At 49.9% G+C, this 20,887-nt stretch overlaps 1 protein-coding gene across 3 annotated transcripts in view; it reads left to right on the top strand.

The window, feature by feature from the left end:
- RNF43 (ring finger protein 43) overlaps positions 1 to 20,427 on the top strand; it is a 49,862-nt gene extending 29,435 nt beyond the window's left edge. For 2 of the 3 annotated variants that reach the window (XM_081172955.1, XM_081172956.1), the window contains exons 2-9: positions 1,271 to 1,393; positions 7,251 to 7,325; positions 9,903 to 10,034; positions 10,347 to 10,448; positions 11,833 to 11,988; positions 12,547 to 12,649; positions 15,534 to 16,985; positions 17,707 to 20,427. In XM_081172955.1, coding sequence (XP_081029081.1) covers positions 1,271 to 1,393; positions 7,251 to 7,325; positions 9,903 to 10,034; positions 10,347 to 10,448; positions 11,833 to 11,988; positions 12,547 to 12,649; positions 15,534 to 16,985; positions 17,707 to 17,750 — 2,187 coding nt within the window. In that variant the 3' untranslated portion in view covers positions 17,751 to 20,427. The remainder of the gene's footprint in view (positions 1 to 1,270; positions 1,394 to 7,250; positions 7,326 to 9,902; positions 10,035 to 10,346; positions 10,449 to 11,832; positions 11,989 to 12,546; positions 12,650 to 15,533; positions 16,986 to 17,706) is intronic. The other variant, XR_014002579.1, reaches the window with a different exon arrangement.
- Positions 20,428 to 20,887: the final 460 nt, after the last annotated feature.

Genomic DNA, 20,887 nt, shown 5'->3' with positions numbered 1-20,887 from the left:
TGCACTGCATCCTCTTGTAGCTGGCCAGCAGAGTTATTTTGGACGGTCTTGAGGTTTACTGACTCCCACTGTGAGGGAGGGACCTCTGGAGCCTCCAAGGACCTGCTGTGACCAGCTAGCTAGGCATTCCAGGGCTAAAGTAACTAATCTTTGGAGCGACCTTGAGTCCTCAGTCATTGCTTCCAGCACATAGTGGAACGATGGAGCAGTGGAACTCTCTCCTGCAGATGGCAGTGATGGCCACACACTTGGATGGCTTTAAAAGAGGACTGGACAAATTAATGGAGGCTATTAATAGCTCTAATGGCATCAATGCTCCTGAATACCAGTTGCTGGAAGCCACAAGAGATTGGATTAGTGCAATCCACTCTATGTGAGGCCTTCCTTGCACAATCTGGAAGCTGCAGTTAGTGCAGAATGCTGCAGCGCAATTGCTGAAGAGACCGAGATCCTATCAGCACATAGCTCCTCCGCTCAGAGATCTGCCCTGGGTGCCTATTTGCTAGTGGGTCAAGTTCAAGGTTTTACTCTTGGTATGTAAAGTGCATAACAACATGGGACCATTTTGCCTGTGAGATCGTCTTACCAAGTCAACCACTTCAATCTGCGGAACTGGCACTGCTGCAGGTGCCACATATTACCCGTTCTGTCTTTGTAAGAAATCCATCTTTTAGTGTGGCAGCACTTATACTTTGGAACTCCCTGCTTCTTGATATCAGGCAGGTGCCTTCATTGTACTCCTTTTGGTGCCTGCTAAAAACCACTTTTGTTAGGGCAAGCCTACCCAGATGTTTAGAAAGTCGACGCAAGTTTTAATCTGCTTTTAGTCTATAATTATTTTAACTTTTTGCAAATCTTTATTTGTTATTAATTATTCCCATTGATAATTTTATTGTTTTATCTTTTTTGTAAACCACAGTGAGGGCTTTTTTCCAATCAAGTGAAGTATATATTTTATGAAACAAATAAAAGAAGTCTAACTGGTGCCCTCCAGATGTTGTTGTACTACAACTCTCATCACCCCATATCCTTCAGCTAGCTGCTGGAGCTTCTGGGAGTTGGATTCCAGTACTGTAATCCCAAGAAGGCGCTGGTATATAAACGAAGCTATGGTAGACATTTTGACAAAGCTCTAGGTCAAGCCTGTTACACTGTATACTTAGTTGCATTTGAAGTGTTGCTGCATACCTCGTGGCTTCACCTAATACTGCGATGCAGTTTTCTCTGCCGCATCTCCATGGTGATTCCCCCTTCCTTTCTCTCTCTGCAGTTCCACCCCCTGTCTCTGTGCAACACCAGCGAGGATGAGCACACGGTCCCAGGATTTGTCTCCATTGTCAAACTGGAACGGCCTGAGCGCGATCCCCACCCCTGCCTGTCCTTGGCCAACAAGGTATGTGTGTGCATGTCGTTGCAATCAGAGCAGACCTGACAATCTCCTTTCCTCCCACTTTGCAAAACTTCGTGATCAGCTTCCCACACTCCTATATTGCCAATCAGCGGCTCCATTCTGCATTCCATTTGCATCTGCTAAATTTATATGCATAGATGGCTCTGGGTAAGTTAAGAGGGCAGAGGCTCAGGGTCCCTCCAGCACTGCCCTTTGTGGTATATCCGGCTTCCCTGTAAGCAAGGTAAAATAGCTCTCCAATTCTTCATAGGCTCTGTTTCCTTGGGATTTCGCTGCGAAAAGGCAGTGCAATTTGCAGCGACATCCCTGATGGAGTCCCTGATCGGTCCTTCGTTTCCAGTTCCAGGACTGGACAAATTCATGGAGGGCAATAAGGCTATTGATGACTACGGTGGCTATGCTCTGCCTCCATGGTTGGAGGGAATAATGCTTCTGAATGCCAGTTGCTGGAAGTTATGGAAAAGGAGAGTTGCTGCTGCACTCAGATCCTCCTTGCAGGTTTCCCACAGGTTGGCCGCTGTGAGAACAGGATGCCAGCCTAGATGGGCCCCTTTGGCTCAGTCCAGCGGGCTCTTCTTATATTCAGTGGAACAATCTCTTACGAACTTTGCACCTGCAAAAAGGCTCTGCGTAATATTCTACAGGAATGCTGCCTCTTTCTTCTCCTGCTAAGCCCCAAGAGCGGAGCTTAGTGGATCAAAGGGAATGTGCTCACCAGCCTACTTCATGCAATTTGGCGCAGCTCCTCCGAAAGGCCTTTTACCCTGCGCTTTGCAACACTTTGTAGCAGCCCTTTCCCTGTCCCCCTCTGCCTGCACAAGCAAGTGTAAGAGTTCCTCTCCTATGAAACCGAGCACGGGTTCGATCCTGTGGCCAGGAAAGGAAGCTGTGGGCAGCCAGTTGCGCCCCCGGCGGCTTGAGAAGAGAAGTGGGAGACCTGCTTTCAGCAGCAAGCTTGTTTCTTGGACGCCTGCAGGACCTCACCTGCCGGAATCCGCAAATCTGGAGCTGCAGGATAGCTCAGCTCAAAGGTCTTGCCAGTTGCAAGCTCGCCAGAAGATTTACCTGCACCGCCGGTGATTCTTTAAGCGTTGCTGTATGAAGACTGTTTGGGGCGACGGCAATTTGGATGTAAGAGTGGAGACGGGGAGTGGAGGCTTTCCGAGAAGTGTTAATCCACCCTTTGGGGGATTTTTAGTTGCTGGTAGAAAAGGGCTGCGGTCGTGTGGGTCGCTTCATGGCAACCTTGAGCCCTCTGTTTTCTTTCACGAGGGTGGTGTGGTTCTTTCTCCGAGGGTAACCCTGGAGCCCGAAAGTGCCGCCTCCACCTTTGATCTCCCAGCTGGGAAACTCTGCTGCTGACCTCCGACCCCTTCGCTCGAGGCAGGCTCTACAACTGCCAAGCCAGCTTGCTGGAGTTATTCTGGCAGGTACCTGCTTGCACACGCACTCCAAGGAAGCCCAGATCAAAGGCAGCCGGCAGAGGCATGAGCTAAGATCGTTCAGGCCCTGACTTTGCTAATCAGACTTCCTCTCTTCCTTCCTAACCAGGCAGCAGTTAACTACTTCCATGCCAGGATCTGGGCGTGAGACTGTGTGGAGCTTAGAAAGGGTGAAGAGGGCTCTCTCTCACACAGACACACACACCGACACTCTGCTGGCTGAGAGAAAGCTTTCTGTACAGTGGTACCTCGGGTTACATATGCTTCAGGTTACAGACTCCACTAACCCAGAAATATTACCTCGGGTTAAGAACTTTGCTTCAGGTTGAGAACAGAAATCGTGCTCCGGCGGCGCAGTAGCAGCAGGAGGCACCGTTAGCTAAAGTGGTGCTTCAGGTTGAGAACAGTTTCAGGTTAAGAACGGACCTCCGGAACGAATTAAGTACTTAACCCGAGGTACCACTGTACTGTGCATCGTTCTGGCTGCCTCGCCTCAGAGAGGATATGGCAGAGTTGGAAAAGATTCCAAAAAGGGCCAGCAAAAACCATCCAGGAGATGGAGAGATGAGGGGATGACGAATGGTTGCAGCATTCAGGACTTTTTAGTTTAGAGAAAAGGAGAGCACGAAGTGGCGTGGCAGATGCTTATAAAATGATGGGTGGCATGGGGGAAAGAGGCCAGTCACTGCTTCTCAAACTAACCTACCTCACAGGGTTGTTGTTGTGGGTATTAAATGAGAAAGGGGAGAACCATTTATATGCAGCAAGTAAATAAATAAATTGCCTGGAGTGGATGGGCCCTCTTCTAGGTTGCTGTTTGTTTCCACAACGCCCTGGAAGAGTCACCTGGACAGGCTGCAAAACCCAATTCATTGCATTTTTAAATTGCATTCATATCTCGCCTTTTTCTCTCTCTGGAGCTCAAAGTGGAATACATTGTTCTCCCACCTCTTCCTTTAACACCTCCTCACAACAACCCTGTTGTCAGGGTGAGAAGCAGTGGCCAGCTCCCAAAATCACACGCAGTGAGCTGTCAACTGGGTATGTGAAGGGATTTGAACCCTGGTCTCTCCCAGGTCCTAACCACTGGCTCTTTCCTAACTCTGGCAGCAGAAAAGTTTCTGGGAAACAAATTGGGAGGCCCTTCTGGGCTTCAGAGTTCCCCGGGTTTGGGAAGAGAGAGGAGCTGTTGGGTTAGCTGCGGTGTGTGTCTAATTGCAGGGAGGGCGTAAGCCAGGAGTGCCACCCGCCAGCCTCTCTCTCTGTCTCCCTCTCAGATGGGTCTGGCACAGCCCAGGAGAGGCCCTCTCTCTCTGCCAGCATTTCTTAGCAACAAGATCTGGGCTGCTCAGTTCCTCCTCACTCTCCTTCCGAACCCCCACCCCTTTCCATTTGCAGAAGAATGTAGATTACAGGCTGCCCTTTGCATTAAATTTCCCCAGTGGAGAGGAGGAGTTGCCACGTGTCGTCCCACAGAAGAGAAGGCCCAGTGCAAACCACCAGTTGTCAAGGCCTGGGAACGCCATTCCTGATCTGAAACCCCATCCCTGTAATCCCCCCCCCCAAAGGAACAGCTCTGAGCCTTGCGGCAGCATGGTCTCCATCAATACTCCTGAGCATGTGCAGAGAGAATCAGCTCTAGTATCAGCACCGGGCACTTCCATCAGGACAAAGTAACTTTGATGCTGGATTTAAATGTGGGTTTTCATGCCTTTTTGACTACTGATTCTATTGCTTCGTGTTTCGTGGTGATGCCTCGGAAGTTTGCCAGCACCTCAAATCCCAGTTTGGGAGATGAGTGGGCTATAAATGCATTAAATTTATTTATTATTGCATTTATACCCCACCTTTTTCTCTCCAAGGCGCTCAAGGCGGCCTGCGCACTGTTCTCCCTCTTCCTCATTTTAATCTGCACGGCAACCTTGTGAGGTTGGTTAGGCTGAGAAGCACCTAGCGAGCGCCCGTCTGAGCGGGGATTCAAACCCTGGTCTCTCTGGAGTCATGGACTGACACTCTAACCACTACACCACACCACTATTAAGAACAACAATAACAACGATAACCTGCCGTCTGTGCCCTGCCTCCGGTCATGTTCGGAGTGCCCTATGCCTTGAGACACAGCTCTGCTCCAGAGCCGACTTTTCTGTCCCTGGAGATCCTAGAGTGAGCAAAAAAACAAACCCGCGAGTGCTTCTGAGCACGTGCAGAGGTTCCCTTTGGTGGGCCCTGAGAAGCAGGCGCAAGGCAGAGTTGGGGCTCTGCGGCAGGCCTCTGTTTTGTTTGCTGCCTCCGTCTGAAGGCAGGTCTCCCGCCCCGGCTCCCTCTCCGCACCAGGGCTGGCGAGAGGCCCTGACGGAACAGCTCAGGCTGCCCCGGGCTGCGGCAAGGCTGGCCTACGCTTCCCAATCCCCGGCTTTGATGTGGAGCCAAGCGGGTGGTTTCTCTGGGGCCTGGCGGGGATCCAGTGCCAATGGGAGGCGGGGGAGGGAGGCAGGTGAGCTGGCTGGCCAGGGAGGGCGGAAGGGGACTTGAGGTAGGCCCGGGAGTGCCAGGCGTTTGCAGGGTGAGGGCGCTTTGCTCCACCAAAGGCAGGAGCAGCACAGAGCAGCCCTTTGTTCCTGCAGACAGGGCAGGGCAGGGAGCGGAGGGGAGGGGGCCGGCCGGTTGGTCGGCTGGCTGGCTGGCTGGCATCAACAGCCCTCCTTGGAACACCGTTGCCACACCTGGCTAGCCCTCAGCTAGGGGTGGCAAAGCTCTGGCCCACCAGGAGGCAGGGAAATGGGCACCGCATTCTCCCTCTTGGGGTCTGCTTTGTGCATTGCATACAGAGAGGCAGAGAATGGTGGCTTTCCTGCCTTTCTCCTGCCAAATGAGAACCAGAAAATTGTAGAGTGTGAAGGGATCTCCCCAGGTTCATCGAGCGCAACCCCCTGCAAGGAGAAAATCACAGCAAAAGCTTTCTCTCTCTCAACCCAAGTTTGCTGGGTTCAGCTTTCTGCCCAGGGGGGGAACAGCTGGGGTGGGAGTCAAGTTCAACCCCCGACCCCACGGCTCTCTCTTTTTCCTATTTGAACATTTTTAAACCAGTGTCATAAGAGAATCAGGGTCAGAGAGGGGAATAAAGGAAAAATGACCCTACTAATATCAGATTATTTTCATTCTACCCAAAAGCCCCACAAGAATAATAAACTGTGCCTTGAAGAATGCATCGTTGGAATATGTCAAACATTTTTAAACCAGCTAGCATGGAGAGGCTTGTTCGCTAGCCCGTCGAGAAATTCTGCAGTTGTATTATATATATGTAAAACAAAGCAAATGACTTTATTAGCCTGGGAGAATCAAAAAACCGACTTGCTGGGTTACACCAAAGCCTAGTGTCTTGTTCCCAGGAAAGGACAGTATCTGGGAAGCCCATCATGAGCAGGGCAGGGAGTCAAGAGCCCTCCATGGTTAAAACCATGCTCAAGGAGGCTTGCAACACGAAAAGCTTTCCGTGACTGCCAAATTATAACAAAAGTAGCCGCGGGCGATAAATAAAAGCACTTCAAAATGTATGCGGCGAAATTAAACCATCCCCACATAAGTCAAATGAGGAGACCAAGAATTAATATCCGTAACAGCAAAATCAACATCTCCAAAATTAGATCTTGACCCCAACAGAAAAGAAATCCTAGGCAATACGCCGCTCCAAGGGTCTGCAGGCATCCTGAGAGGCAGGTCTTGAAGGACTCTGAGCAAAGATGGCGTCTTTCAGCCGACCGGCAGCCCTCAGGCCTGCTGGGGGATGCTGACCTGCTGCCGGCACTGAAGGAAGAGGCAACTTGGAGTCTGGCTGGCTTCTGTACGTGGAGTGCAGCTGGGAATGTGGCTGCCTCAGGGGACAAAGTGTCTTGGGCTGTCCCAGAAGAGCATTGTGGGTGGGAGGAATCATCAGGCCCTTCAGGACTTTGTATGCGGCCCTCAGGGATCTCTCCAGGCCACACCCTTCTTGAGCGTTTTTGCCTGCCTGGGATGTGTCCTTCAACTCTGGCTTGCTTGGAAGGAGGACACAGAGGGTGGGTGGGTGTGAGAGAGGAAAAACACACCTGCTGTACAAAAGTAAACTTCACATTCGCTGCTCCACCCACGTTTGCCTCTGGCGCCAACCATTCCTGGCATGCGGCCCCCATAAGGCTGCCAAGAAGGGAATGTGGCCCTCGGGCTGGAAACGTTCCCCCCCCCACTGCTGCTGCTCAGGCCATGATACACTTGCCCAGGGGACCACAATCACTCAGCAGGCAACCTGCGCCCTCCCTGTGATTCCTGCACTGCAGGGGGTTGGACTAGATGCCCCTTTGGGCCCCTTCCAACTCTTCCGTTCTATGATTCCCTGATTCCCCTTTGCTCTCTTTGGACAGGCCAAGCTGGCAGGAGAGAGAGGAGCTCGCGCCGTCCTCTTTGACATCACGGATGACCAAAGTGCTGTCGACCAGGTAAGGAGTCAGCTGTCTCCCTCTCTCTTTTTTTACAATTTTGCTAGGAGGTCAACAGCAGGTGGCGCCAGAGCCAAAGGCAGGCAGAGCCAGCTAAGTCCAGTGTTGTCCCCATCCTCCTCTGCTGAGATCTACAAGGGGCAACACTAAGACTAAGGAGGAGGATGAGGATGAGAGGATGGGTGAGGGCTGGATGAGAGCAGACTATCCTTTATGAGCAGCTCCCTGTTCCCCCTAATGAACCTTCCCTCAGTGCGGCTCACCAAGGCAAGAGTCAATGGATTTTAGATTTTGTGTTTGCAAAATGTTCCTGTTGTTAATCTTCTGTAATATTTAGGGCAGATCCACACTAGCTATGCACTGTATATTCAGCACATGTTTAAGGCACATGGCTTACCCCAAAGAATCCTGGGAAATGTAGTTTGCCTCTCACAGAGTTGGTGTTTTGCAGCAACCCTAAAAAAAGTACAATTCCCAGGACTGTTGGGGTGTCATGTGCATAAACCATAGGATTTCAGAGCTGGAAGGGACCCCGATGATCACCTAGTCCAGGGGTCAGCAAATTTTTCAGCAGGGGGCTGGTCCACTGTCCCTCAGACCTTGTGGGGGGGCCGGACTATATTTCAGGGGGGGATGAACAAATTCCTATGCCCCACAAATAACCCAGAGATCATTTTAAATAAAAAGCACACATTCTACTCATGTAAAAACACCAGGCAAGCCCCACAAATAACCCAGAGATGCATTTTAAAAGAAGGACACATTCTACTCATGGAAAAACATGCTGATTCCCGGACCGTCCGGAGGCCAGATTTAGAAGGCGGTTGGGCCGGATCCGGCCCCCAGGCCTTAGTTTGCCTACCCATGATCCAACCCCCTGCAATGCAAGAATACACAGCTCTCCCATATGCAGGTTGAACCCCCAACCTCGGCGTCATCTGTACCACACTCTAACCAACTGAGCTACCCATGTTGACGCAAAAGAAGCCCCAACTTTTCAAACCAGTTGGCTTCACACAAGCTCTTTTGTTCCTGCCTTCGGACCTGGTATCCTCCTTAGCTCAGGCATTGCTCCTCCGTTGTGTCACTGCAGTCTACCTGTCCAGGTGGCTGCTCACCTTCCCAGCTCCTTTGCTTCTGGGTCTCTTTGCCCTGAGATTTTTTGCCCTTTCCCAGGGCAGTGTGTGCATTGATTTCTAGACTCACAAATAGGTATGAGAAGGAATGGCATGACAGCCCCTGAACAGAAAAGCACAGATCCCGTAAGCTAGGGAAAGCCGATAGCCGTGTTGTTATTATCAGTGTATTTATTTATTTATTGCATTTATATCGCACCTTTTCCTCTGTGAGTTCTCCTCATGTAATGCCCACAAGAACCCTGTGAGGTAGGTTAAGCTGAGAGGCAGTGACTGGCCCAAGATCACCTAGTAAGCTTCAAGGATTCGAACCCTGGCCTCCAAGATCCCAGTCTGACACACTAACCACTACATCACACTGACTCCCAGTTCCTAAGGAGAGGGAGTGTTTCTCCTGGATGATGGATGACTGGTTTGCCAAGCTCAGCCTTTTAAACTTTTGCTTGTGTGAGCAATGAGGATCCAGAGAAGATGGTAGGCAGACCTGCCCAAAACATTTCACCGCCCGAGGCACAGAAGTCCCTATCCCCAGCTTTCTCACCCCCCAGGCAGGGAAAATGTAAATGAAACCACTGACTCTGTGCTGCCCCCACATGGCAGTGCCCAAATATTTCCACCTGAGGCATGCGGCCTCGTTTTGGCCTGGTGTTTTGGCCTGGCCTTTTCCTGTAATGAAACCTGGCGGTGTGTGGGAAGCACAGTCTCCAGCTCTGCAATAAGTGCCAGGGCTCAAATATCCTCAGATAACCATCAGGGAATCTCCACTCCAGATCCAGATTGTGTGGAAAATTCGAGACACACACACACACAGAGAGAAACCCGACTTCTTCACTCAACACTTACTTAACTTGTGGAACTCCCTGCCACAGGAGGCAGTGACGGCCACCAACTTGGATGGCTTTCAAAAACTGGACAAGTTTATGGAAGAGGAGAGAACTATTGGTGGCTACTAGCCATAATGGCTATGCTCTGCCTTCATGGTCTGAGGCAAGCAATGCTTCTGAATGTCAGTTGCTGGAAACCGCAGGGGGAGACAGGGCTGCTTTTTGCTCGGAGCCTGCTTGCTTCCCAGTGGGACATCTGCTTCACCACTGTGAGAATAGGAGGCTGGACTAAATGGGCCCCCTCTTGGCTTGATCCAGCAGGCTCTTCTTATGTTCTTAATTCTCGGCCTCAGGCATCAAAATGCATGGCCGCTGTGCTTCTCGCAAAAAACTCCCAGGTTACCCATGCAAGCATTTTTTTGCTGGGTTGGGCAAGGCCACAGCAGAGCTTCGAATCTCAAACCCAGGCCTTGCCTGGGCTGTTGGTTGGATGGGATTCCTGGAGTTCTCCTCAAGCCTATCAACTGGGGTGTGGAGTGGGGTTCCCAGCACCCAACACATCGATCCATGGCACCTGGTGACATGCAGCTCTCACCTCAAAGGTTGTCTCTCCACAGCTGAGAAATCCGCGAGGGCTCAGTCACCCCGTTGTTTTGATTTGGGGCCACGACGCCGAGCTGCTGATGGGCGTGGTGAACAACAACCGAGAAGCCCACGTGAAGATTGAGGTGAAGGAGATGGCGGCCTGGGTGAGTTCTTACTTAGCCCCACTGCTGCACCTCTCTCGACCCTTCTCTATGCTGGGCCAAAATCAGCCTTGCAAGAAGTGGCGCCCTCTTGTGGGCTCCAGGTGCATGAGAGTTCCAAAGCTTGGGTGCAGCCACCGAGAAGGCCCTCTCCCGCGTCCCTACCAAGTGGGGTTGTGAGGGTAGCAGGATCAAAAGAAGAGCGTCCCCTTAAGATCCCAGAGCCTGGGCAGGTTTGTATGGGAGAAGACAGTCCTTCAAATAGCCTGGAGCTAAACCAGATAGGGCTTATCTAACCTCTTCTCTCTCCAACAGCCCGACTATGATGTCTGGATACTCCTCACCGTCATGAGCACCGTTCTGGTGATCGTTTTAATCTTCATTGTCCGTACTCGTTGTCAGCCAAGCAGAGATCGGGTAAGAGCCCTCGGACAGATGCCAGTCCTATTCTGAACACCCCAAACTGCTTCTCAAGAGCCCTTATCTGTCTGTGCTAATATCCTTCATGCCTTGCTCAGATCAGTGACTGGTAGAGTCCCAGACCCACCTGCGCGCCTGCTGTTGAAATAGGTATCTGTTTGTCCAGGCTTTTGAGACATGAATGTTTACTGAAATTTCTGCAGCTGGTATTGCTTTGTATTTTTGATTTTAGAAACGCATTTTTAAAGGTTTTATTTTAATACTGTTCCCTGCTCGGAGCTCCCATGGGAGGAAGGGCAGTAAAGAAATGGAATCAATCAATCAGCATATTTTTAACAAGGCAAGCGTTAATGAATGGGGATTTTGTGTTTGCAAAATGTTCCTGTTGTTAATCTTCTGCATTATTTAGGGCAGATCCACACTAGCTGTGTACTGTATATTCAACACACATTTAAAGTACATGGCTTCCCCCAAGGAATCCTGGGAAATGTAGTTTGCCTTTCACAGAGTTGGTGTTTTGCAGCAACCCTTAAAAAAAAAAGTACAGTTCCCAGGACTGCTGGGGTGTCATGTGCTTAAAATGTGCAGTGGTCCTATTAGTATAATATAGATGCTATTTGTATATTTGGAGTCATGTAGCTTGCTATTGTAATACTCCTGGAGTATGTATCTTTGACCTGAAACAAGAACATGCACATACATTTCTGCAAACTTCATCAGCGAACAGGACAGAAATTGCTGTTGTCATTCTGCCTATACCAGGGATGGCAAACATTGGGCCCTAGAGATGCCACTGGACTCCCATTATCCTCCGCTGAGGACCAGCCAGGCTGGCCACTGGGAATTAGCATCCAACAACATCTGGACAGCAACAGCTACCCCCTCCCTGTTACGAACCATCATCTCCTAGCCTGGTGCCATATGTCATGGCACCAGTTTGTCAAAGAGGGCATCCTCCAAATTCTTCCAGTATGTCATTGTTGTGAGTCTGGCTTCTAGTAAAAGGTGACTTATTAGCGATTTGAGCAGCAGGTCTGTGTTTTCCCCCTAACAAGATTGTGCAGAGCCAGCTCTCATAGAATCATAGGTTCTTTAGCCCATCTCCTGCAATACAGGAATCCCAGCTAAAGAATCTCTGGCAGATAGCCATCCAACCTCTGTTTAAAAACCTCGGTGGAAGGAGGTTCTTGGGGGTTTGTCTTGCAATTACTTGGATTTCAACAAATACCTCCAGAACTGAGCCACTTTCCCGCCTGTCCACCATGTAGAGTCATAAAATCGTAGAGTTGGAAGGAATCCTGAGGACCGACTAGTCTGATCCCCTGCGTATGTTGGCTCCCTTCCATTTCCGCTCCCTCAACTGTCCAATTTGCCTCTGCAGACTAACGCGCAGGAAGAGACCCTGCAAGCCATCAACCAGCTGGCCACGCGGAGGTATCAAGCCCGCTGCCGGCAAGCCCCCACGGGGGACTCTGTCAGCACCTGCAGCTCGGCCCCCGTCTGCGCCATCTGCCTGGAGGAGTTCACCGAGGGCCAGGTAAACACCGACCCTTCCTCACTCTGTGGGATCAGTGGCCCCGGTGCGTTCTCGCAAATGAGCTTTTCCGTGGGGAAGATGAGGTCCCAGTCATCTCCTTGGGGAGGCCCAGTTTAAGCAGTTTGCAGTGGTGGCGCCCGACTCAGGTGGCTTTAAAAGGGGATTCGGCAAATTCTTGGAGGAGAGGGCTATCGCTGACTGCCAGCCATGATGGCTATGCTCTATGGCCGGAGCAGTTATGCTTCAGAATGCAGATTGCTGGAGACATGGGAGGGGAGAGAGTTCTGTTGTGAAGGAATTCAGCTTGCTGGTTCCCCATGGTTGGCTACTGTGAGAACAGAATGCTAGACGGGCCATTGGCCTGATCCAGCAGGCTCTTCCTAGGTTCTTGTGTGAGGTTTCCGATCATCACTACCCAGGCAAGGCTATCACTTCTCCAAAAGGAATTCCAGTGAGATGTTCCACTGGAAACCAGTTGTACAGCCCAGATCAGAACAACTGGTACCGCATTTCCCCTTGAGCTGGCAGCATTTCTCCATGACTTCCCTTTCTTTGCAGGAACTCCGCATCATCACCTGCTTCCATGAGTTCCACCGGCACTGCGTTGACCGCTGGCTCCTCGAGCGCCAAACGTGTCCACTGTGCATGTTCAACATCATTGGTGAGATGGGGCAGGGGAAATGCAACCTCTGTGATTGGTGACATAAGAGTACAGAAGGACACTTGCCTGATCAGGCCAAAGCTCCAAGCAGCCCAGCATGCTGCGGTTGACCAGAGGTGTCTGGGAAGGCCAAAAGGAAAGCAGGAGGCAAGAGCCAACACTGGCCCACTAATGCTCCCCAACAAGTGGTATTCAGAGGTATACTGCCTCTGATCAGAGAGGTTCTAGTTTTGCCCAGTGAGCCCTTTCAAAGCAGTATCAGCAGATGTCTCAGCCATTGGTTCAGCCACAGAGCCAAGGACTCAGCCATTGATTCAGCCACAGAGACAAAGTCTCAGCCATTGATTCAGCCACAGAGACAAAGTCTCAGCCATTGATTCAGCCACAGAGCCAATATCTCAGCCATTGGTTCAGCCATAGACACATACACAGACACATACATTGCCCCCAGAATGATCAAAGGGGTGCAGCAAGTCCCCTATGAGGAAAGGTTGCAGCATTTTGGACTTTTCTATCTAGAGAAAAGGCAAGTAAGCAGAGACTTGATATAATTTTGTAAAATTATGCATGACATGGAGAAAGCGTATGGAGGAAAGTTTTTCTCCCTCTCTCATCGTACCAGAACTCGGGGACATGCAATGAAGCTGAATGTTAGAACATTCAGGACAGATAAAAGAAAGCGGGGAACTTGGAGGGCCTTAAAGGGGATTGGACAAATATTTGGCGGAGAAGGCTTTTGGTGGCTACGAGCCATGATGGTTATGTTCTGCCTCCACGGCTGGAGACAGTAATGCTTCTAAATATCAGTTGCTGGAAACCACAGGAAGGGAGAAGGCTCTTGGGCTCAAATCCTGCTTGCTGGTTTCCCAGAAGAGGCGTTTGGTTGGCCACTGTGAGAACAAGATGCTGGGCTAGATGGGCCATTGGCCTGATCCAGCAGGCTCCTCTTATGTCCCTAGGCTGGAAATGGGGTGTTGGATTTGTCAGGCTGGTTTATGCCCATAACATGGCTTTTCTGCCTAAGGCTATGTTTCACTGGTCTATCTCCATGGGGAGAACCTGACCTCCCTGTGCAGCCTGGGTGAAGTGTATCAGCTGTTCCCAGTATATCCCGGGGACTGGAATGTATCATGGGGGGGGGGGAGTTAACTAGCGGTGATGTCCCCTCCCTTGGTTACGGATTCCCATGGAATCACTTCAAGAAAATTTGCCATAGTAAAACCTCAAATTCCAAGTGGGTGAGCGGGTGGAAATTCTTCTTGGTCTGAGCACAGAGCACATCCCTTCCCTTAAAGGAGAGTCACACAGACATATCTAAAGATAACAGCCCCAGAAGCAAATACAGCTATGCAGAAGATATTGTTGTTGTTGTTGTTGTTGTTGTTGTTGTTGTTATTATTAAAATGTATTAGGTTTTTTTTTGCTGCGGCAACTCAAAACAACTTACAAAAAAGCATACATGCATTAAAACCATGGTCTGGGTAGGTTCATATGGATGGAGGCAGAGAAGGAAGTTTATATATACATGTATGTATTTTTACATGTATGAGCCTACTTTTCCTTCAGTTAGCTCAAAGCTCCCCACTTCATCCTCACAAGAACCCTGTGGGGTAGGTTAAGCTGATAGAGAATGACTGGCCCCAAGGTCACCAAGCTGAGCTTCACGGCAAAGCAGGGATTTGAATCCTGGTCTCCAAGGCTCTACGATAAAAACCATTTCCATGATTAAAACCATGCTGGAAGTGGCTTACACCATAAAAAGCACATAATTACGAACATAACAAAAGTAGTCACAAACAATAAATCAAACATCAAAAAGTACACCACCAAATTAAACAATTTCCACAGAAATCATAAGATCTAAAGTAAACATTCAAAAAAATGATATCGAGAACAGCAACAACACACACACATACCGGCAACGAAAACCCCTAAACACCTCCCCAGCCCTTGCTTGTGAAGAAATCCCATTAGAGCAGGGATGGGGAACATGCAGTCCTTTGGATGTTGTCGTGTTCACATGTATTCACTCCTGTGAACCCCAACCAGGGATGGTGGGAGCTGGAGCCCAACAACATCCGGGGAATCGCAGTTTTCCCCATGACTGCCTTACAGCAATATGGGAACTGGGTAGACAGTGCACACTTCCTGTATTCCTGCCCAGCCCTCCCCCTTCTGCTTGGCCATGGGATGGCCTAACTGCTGCAGCATATCGGAGGCATTCCCTGTGGGTATATAAGGGCTTGATGGCCAGGCACCTGGGGAGAAGTAGATGGAGAAGTGAGGATAATAATAATAATAATAATAATAATAATAATAATAATAATAATAATAATAATAATAATAATTATTATTTATACCCCGCCCATCTGGCTGGGTTTTCCCAGCCACTCTGGGCGGCTTCCAGCAAAACACTAAAATACAATAACCTATTAAACATTAAAAGCTTCCCTAAACAGGGCTGCCTTGAGATGTTTTCTAAAAGTTTGGTAGTTATTTTTCCTTTTGACATCTGGTGGGAGGGCGTTCCACAGAGAGGGTGCCACTACCGAGAAGACCCTCTGCCTGGTTCCCTGTAATTTGGCTTCTCGCGGTGAGGGAACCGCCAGAAGGCCCTCGGCGCTAGACCTCAGTGTCCGGGTAGAACGATGGGGGTGGAGACGCTCCTTCAGATATACTGGACCGAGGCTGTTTAGGGCTCTAAAGGTCAGCACCAACACTTTGAATTGTGCTCGGAAACATACTGGGAGCCAGTGTAGGTCTGCCTGGTATCACTTCTTTCCTGGGTGAAGGAACTTCTTGATGGGATTACCCAGTTGTAGGGAGAGGGTTTGTTGGCGCTTAGAATCACTGATTGGAGTGGTTTCCTTCTCTCCCTCCCTAGACCGGGATCCTTCCGCCTTGCCCAGGCATTCCCACGAGGACCCCCATAACTCAGGACCAGGGCAGAGGCCCCGCTTCTTCCGGCAACACCCTGGGCGTGCCTTATACCACTTCCCGCGGACGGTCCCTCAAATGCCCCCTGGAAGCTGCTCTTCTACGCTCCCCCATGGCCACCCTTTCTTCCACTCCCCGGAGCTCTCCCAGCTGGATTTGGGGACCATGCATTACTTGCCCTATCGGCCAGTGGGCTTTGAGCCTCCTTGGTGTAGCCGCCAGCCCTCCCTCACCCGAGGCCTGCTGCTTCCTCAGCGCCAGGACTCTCTGGGCTGTGAGCCGGGCCTGCCCTCCCGCCGTGCCTGCCTGCTGCAGCACCAGCCTTCCTGCCGAGGCCTCCGGGGGCCCCTCGTGGCCAAAGCGAGCCGTGCCATTCCTCCGCACCGGGGTATCCGCCACGGGCGGCATCATCACCACCACAGCAGTGGCTCCGGGGAGAGTTACCTCACGGAGCCCAGTGGCTACCTCCCTGACGGACCCGGGAGTGACTCCAGCTCAGGTCCTTGCCATGGATCCTCCAGCGATTCCATGCTGAACTGCACGGACGTCAGCCTCCAGGCCATCCACGGAAGCTGCTCCACTTTCCGCAGCTCCCTGAGCAGCGATTACGACCCGTTCGCCTTCTGTGGCTCTGAGAAGTCGGCTGCAGAAAGCTGCCCTGCGCCCTCTCCGTCGTGGAGGGACCTACGGCCTCCGCCGGTGGACTCAGTGGCAGCAGGCCAGCCGCCAGTGGCCAGTAGCCATGTCCATTACCACCACCACCTCCACAGGCACCACCATTACGGACGGTGCCCCCCAGACTGTGCCAATGGCCAAGAACCCGGTTCGCGGAAGGCAAAACCTCCAAGGGCCAAGGGAGGATCTCATGGCGCCCAGGCGCAAAAACGGACAGAGAAAATGCCCTCGCCAGAAGGTGGGTCTGCCTCCCTGGAGGCCTCTTCAGCCAGACAGTCCACTTGCTTGCCACAAGGACAGCCAGAGTTTTCCACAGCAGACAGGTCAAACCTCAAAGAAGCAGACAGTGGTGCCCTTGGGCCATGGACGTCTCAGAAACGCTGTTTGCAAATCCATCCCAGTAGAAGGAGATGGAAATGTCCCCTCAAGGCTTCCCCATCCTCTTTGCCCGAAGACTCAAATCTGTCCCCTGTCTGCAGCGTCCCCCACCCTCCTGGTCCTGCTTCTGGAAGCTGCTCCTCCTCTGCAGAGGTCCAGCCTCTCTTAGAAACTGGACCCTCTGGACATCATTCTGCAACCTCGTCACACTCGGCCACAGAGCCTCAGGAGCAGGCAGACAGGCTGGAATGCAAGGCCATGTGTCCTGGGGAATATCCGAGGCTGGACACCATGGGAAATGATGCCAGCTTTTACCTCAGCTGCCAAATTCTGCAAGAGCTTCAGGGTAAGTCTCAGGTCTGAGGGCTGGGCTGGGGAACCTGTTGAACTCCAACTCCCATCAGCCCTAGCCAGCACAGACATCGGTCAGGAATGATGGGAGTTGGAGTCCAGCAATGTCTGGAGGGGCACAGGTTTGCTATTCCTCCTTTAGGGTCCTCTGTAATCTTGTCTTCCATCAGCAGTTGTAAACTTGACCCAACATAAAACTGGTTTAGGGCCTCAAATTTCTTCCCTGCATAGCTTATTGGGTGATAAGAGGAGGCATTCTTAGTAGTTTCTCCACTCTCAGAAGCTTTGGGGGAGGGAGGTATGGTGACCCTAGAGAGGGCATTCTCTGGGGCAACCCCTAAGTTGTGGAATTCCCTCCCCACAGAGGTGTGTCTGCTACCTTTACTATGCAGTTTCTGCCAGGTGCTGAAGGTGCACCTCTTTACCTTGGCCTTTGAACACCTGAGAAGTATATATTAAAAGCACTCTTATCTTTACTGTAATCTCATTTTAACTGTCTTAATATTGTTGAAATCTGCCCTGGGACCTCATGCTGGAGGGTGGCTAAGAAATAATAATTTTTTTAAAAAAATCACCATCACCACCATCTAGCATACAAACTGAGCAAATTCAGTGAAGATGATAGCATCACAGTACAACAATGAAAATTGATCCATCAAAGATAAACAACGTGGCACATTCTAGTCTGGTTGCTCACCTTAATTTTCTAATTGCAGGGTCTAAAGACGATATCCCAGATGTTTATGAACATTCGGTTTGACACGAGGTGAACTTATTTGCTGTGTCAGGCAGCTGCAGAGAATTCAAAAAACGGCGCAGAAACTCAGCAAAGAGAATGGACTTTCTGACTTGCCTTTCCTGTCCACGGTGTGGTTGTCAGTCATAAGAAGCTCCTTGTCCACACAGTCCCTGCTTCACCCAACGTTAATATCATGGTTATGCAGCTTGCTCCCTGCCTGCCTAACCTGTATGCAACATTTGACAAACATAAGCTGCCAAGGTCACTTGCCTGTTTTGAAAAAAGCTGCCATCTTCTGGGGTAGGAGGAGACTTGGTCCTTTTGTTCCTGGTGTCAGGAGGAGCCAAATCCTTCTGAAGTTCAAGGGCGGAGGAAAAAACAGGGTGTCGTCCCCCCCACTCTGCAGCTCTTTGCAAGTTTGGTAATCTGTGTACTGCTGAATACCAAAATGAAAACCCCAGGTAAATACACACCCCACACAAATCAGGCATGATGCAGTGCAGTTTTGAGGTCATGCAGAGAGATCAGCCCATCCTGGTCCCTCTTTCTGCCATCCTGTGTGGGATGGGGCACCCAATGAGGTTTTGGTTCAAAGCAAATGTAATTTGTAAGGATCAAGCACATAATCCCCTCTCACCAACCTGGCTAAGCTCCTGCTCCTGTCCACTTGGGAATGTTCTTCATCTTTTCAGTTTTGCATCAAATCAGATGCATGGGAGAAACTCACACAAGCTGCCCTGCCAACACTCTGGAAAGTGCAATGGTGGCACAGGAGAATTTCAAACCTGCATTACACTTTTGAGTTACGTGGGACTCTCATCAGTCTCATTGTGGCTGAGCCAGTCTCTGCTCAGAGCTTATTTGAGTTGCAAATATCAGATGCGCTAACTGAGCGTCAGCTTTAGGGAGGCTGGATGCATATACCGCTCAGAGCTTGAGCCACGGGTACCCAGACGCTTCCTAGCTGACTTTGCAGATGCCCCAAGATTTCAGTTCTTCACAGGGTAGTCCCACACCAAAGATTTAAATCCTGTTAATTTTGCCTTCCTACCAAAATATTATGCAAGCTCCCTCTTATACTATTTCCCAGAGGGAGGAGCTTTTATTTCTTGATGTCCAAGCACACACTGGTGAAAAATCCAATCCACTGCAGAGTATATTCTGCTTTAACTGAGGAAGATAAGGAGTTGAACTTGGTAGTTAGAGCAAAGGTTTGCATGTTTATGTTTTTTGCATGAGGACTTATTGCAGCTACGAGGGAATACAAGCTGGTATTTAGCAAGCAGTAACACATCCCCATGCAAACAGCTGCTTGGCTGGAAGACTTTCATCTCGACACAACCTGCTTACTCAGTGGCACAAAAATGCTGTGGTATTTTACCAGTTCATAAATGATTGTCTGTGTTCACGCAGAATGTTTGGGAATGTGGACAACATTGTTATAAATAATCTCATGTGTGGCAAAAAGAGGCACAGCCATGGGATTTTCGTCACTGAGAAATGAAACCTGAAGGGTAGTATATCTGTGGTCACACCTCAGAGCATGTCCACACCACAGAATTAAACCAGTTTAACAGTTACTGACACTGTGGACTGTGATTCTGCAATTTTGCTCACTGGATTCTCTGGATTCTTCATTCCTGAGATGCATTTAAAAGCATCATCTCGTGAAATAAGGCCTTGAGTTGCTTTTGGCAGAGGGCATCTGAATTTCTTGGCTAGGAGACAAGAAGAGGGTGGCCTGATCAACATTTCAAAAACAAAGGAGCACCCTAGAGCAACAGGGCATGTGGTCTATGGATCAATCACTGCCTTCATAGTGAAGTTATTTGAAAACCGTTGCCAACCTGGTGCCCTCCAGCTGTGGCTGATGGGAGCCATGGTCCAGAACATCTACAGAGGGTGCCAGGTTGGGCAAAGCCCGTTCTATGGGGTGGCTTCCATTTTTGCCATGCTAGGAGTACCTGTTGAATGGAGCACAATTTATCTCACGTGTAAGAGGGAAGTTAAAATGAGTACATCTTTCCTTTCCGTTCTGTTAGGGTTGCTCTGATACTGGAAAATATCTTCAGAGCCAAAATGTGGCAATACAAAACGGCAGAGTTCCTTCTGATGTTTTGTAATCTCTCGAAGGAGTTGCAAAGCATGGGTGTTATTTTGACTTCAGTTCTGTTTCAGTCAAAATCCAAACACACACTGTTATTAAGGGGGAATAAAACTACAGGATACAGTCCAGGGCCGATAGCTCCAAAGTTAAAGTTATTACAAATGGGCAACCAGCGAAGGGGTTGGATGTTGGCACCCTTCCCCCAAGATGCCTTCAGCTCCTGGCAGTCTGCTCCTTCCTCCTGGAAACCTCAGACCCTTTGAAATGTGAACGAGGAATTTATTTTTGTACTTTTTAATTACATTTCCTGAGTCTACATTGCAGGCACTTGGGTACTTTTGTAAACCAAAAAAAGGAAGAAATAATGTTTATGTACATAAGTATGCAAAACGATATATTTATGTTTAAGAGATAGAGATTGTTTGAATATGGGGATATGCTCAAACCTATTTATTTTGCTAATATATTTATCCACATGTGACGCTCTTCATGTGGCTGTTATTTTTTTCCTGTATAAAGTCACTGGGTGCCTATGTTCAAGAAGATGCCTCTTCCTCATTCCTCAGAAATAAATTATTTTTAATCTCTGTACATTGGCTTCTAATATGCATGAGGTAAAGGGCTAAAAAGGGATCTGGGATTGGTTTGGTCTTGTGTGAAGAGGGCAGGGGGACAAAAAGAATTCCTTCTAAGCCTTCCTGTATTAGCAGCACCCTGAAACAGCCCCACCTCTGCTAAATATCCTGTTCTGCTGGGGATTTGGGGCCCGGAGGGCAAGTGGTCAGAGATAACAGAGCCTCATTCAGGGTGAAGCTGTCCATCAGGACCTTGGCCAGCTCCCAATGGGCCCTCCTAGCTGGGAAGAGTTGTAGGGACCCCAAGGATGATGGAAGAAGCACCATGCTCTGTAGAAGCGGGTGCTGAGGGTTCCTCCTAAAGTGGGGCATCATCTAAATCAGAGTCCACCTCAGGCCAACAATGGGGATGCTGGGAGGCAGAAGACATGACTCTGTAAACAGCACACAGCTAAATCTCATGGTGCACAGGGTTG

This window comes from Podarcis bocagei, assembly GCF_964188305.1.
Source record: "Podarcis bocagei genome assembly, chromosome: 15".
In the NCBI taxonomy this organism is placed as follows: Eukaryota; Metazoa; Chordata; class Lepidosauria; order Squamata; family Lacertidae; genus Podarcis; species Podarcis bocagei.
Note: the sequence above shows the minus strand (reverse complement) of the source record. Positions and strands in the feature narration are given on the sequence as shown.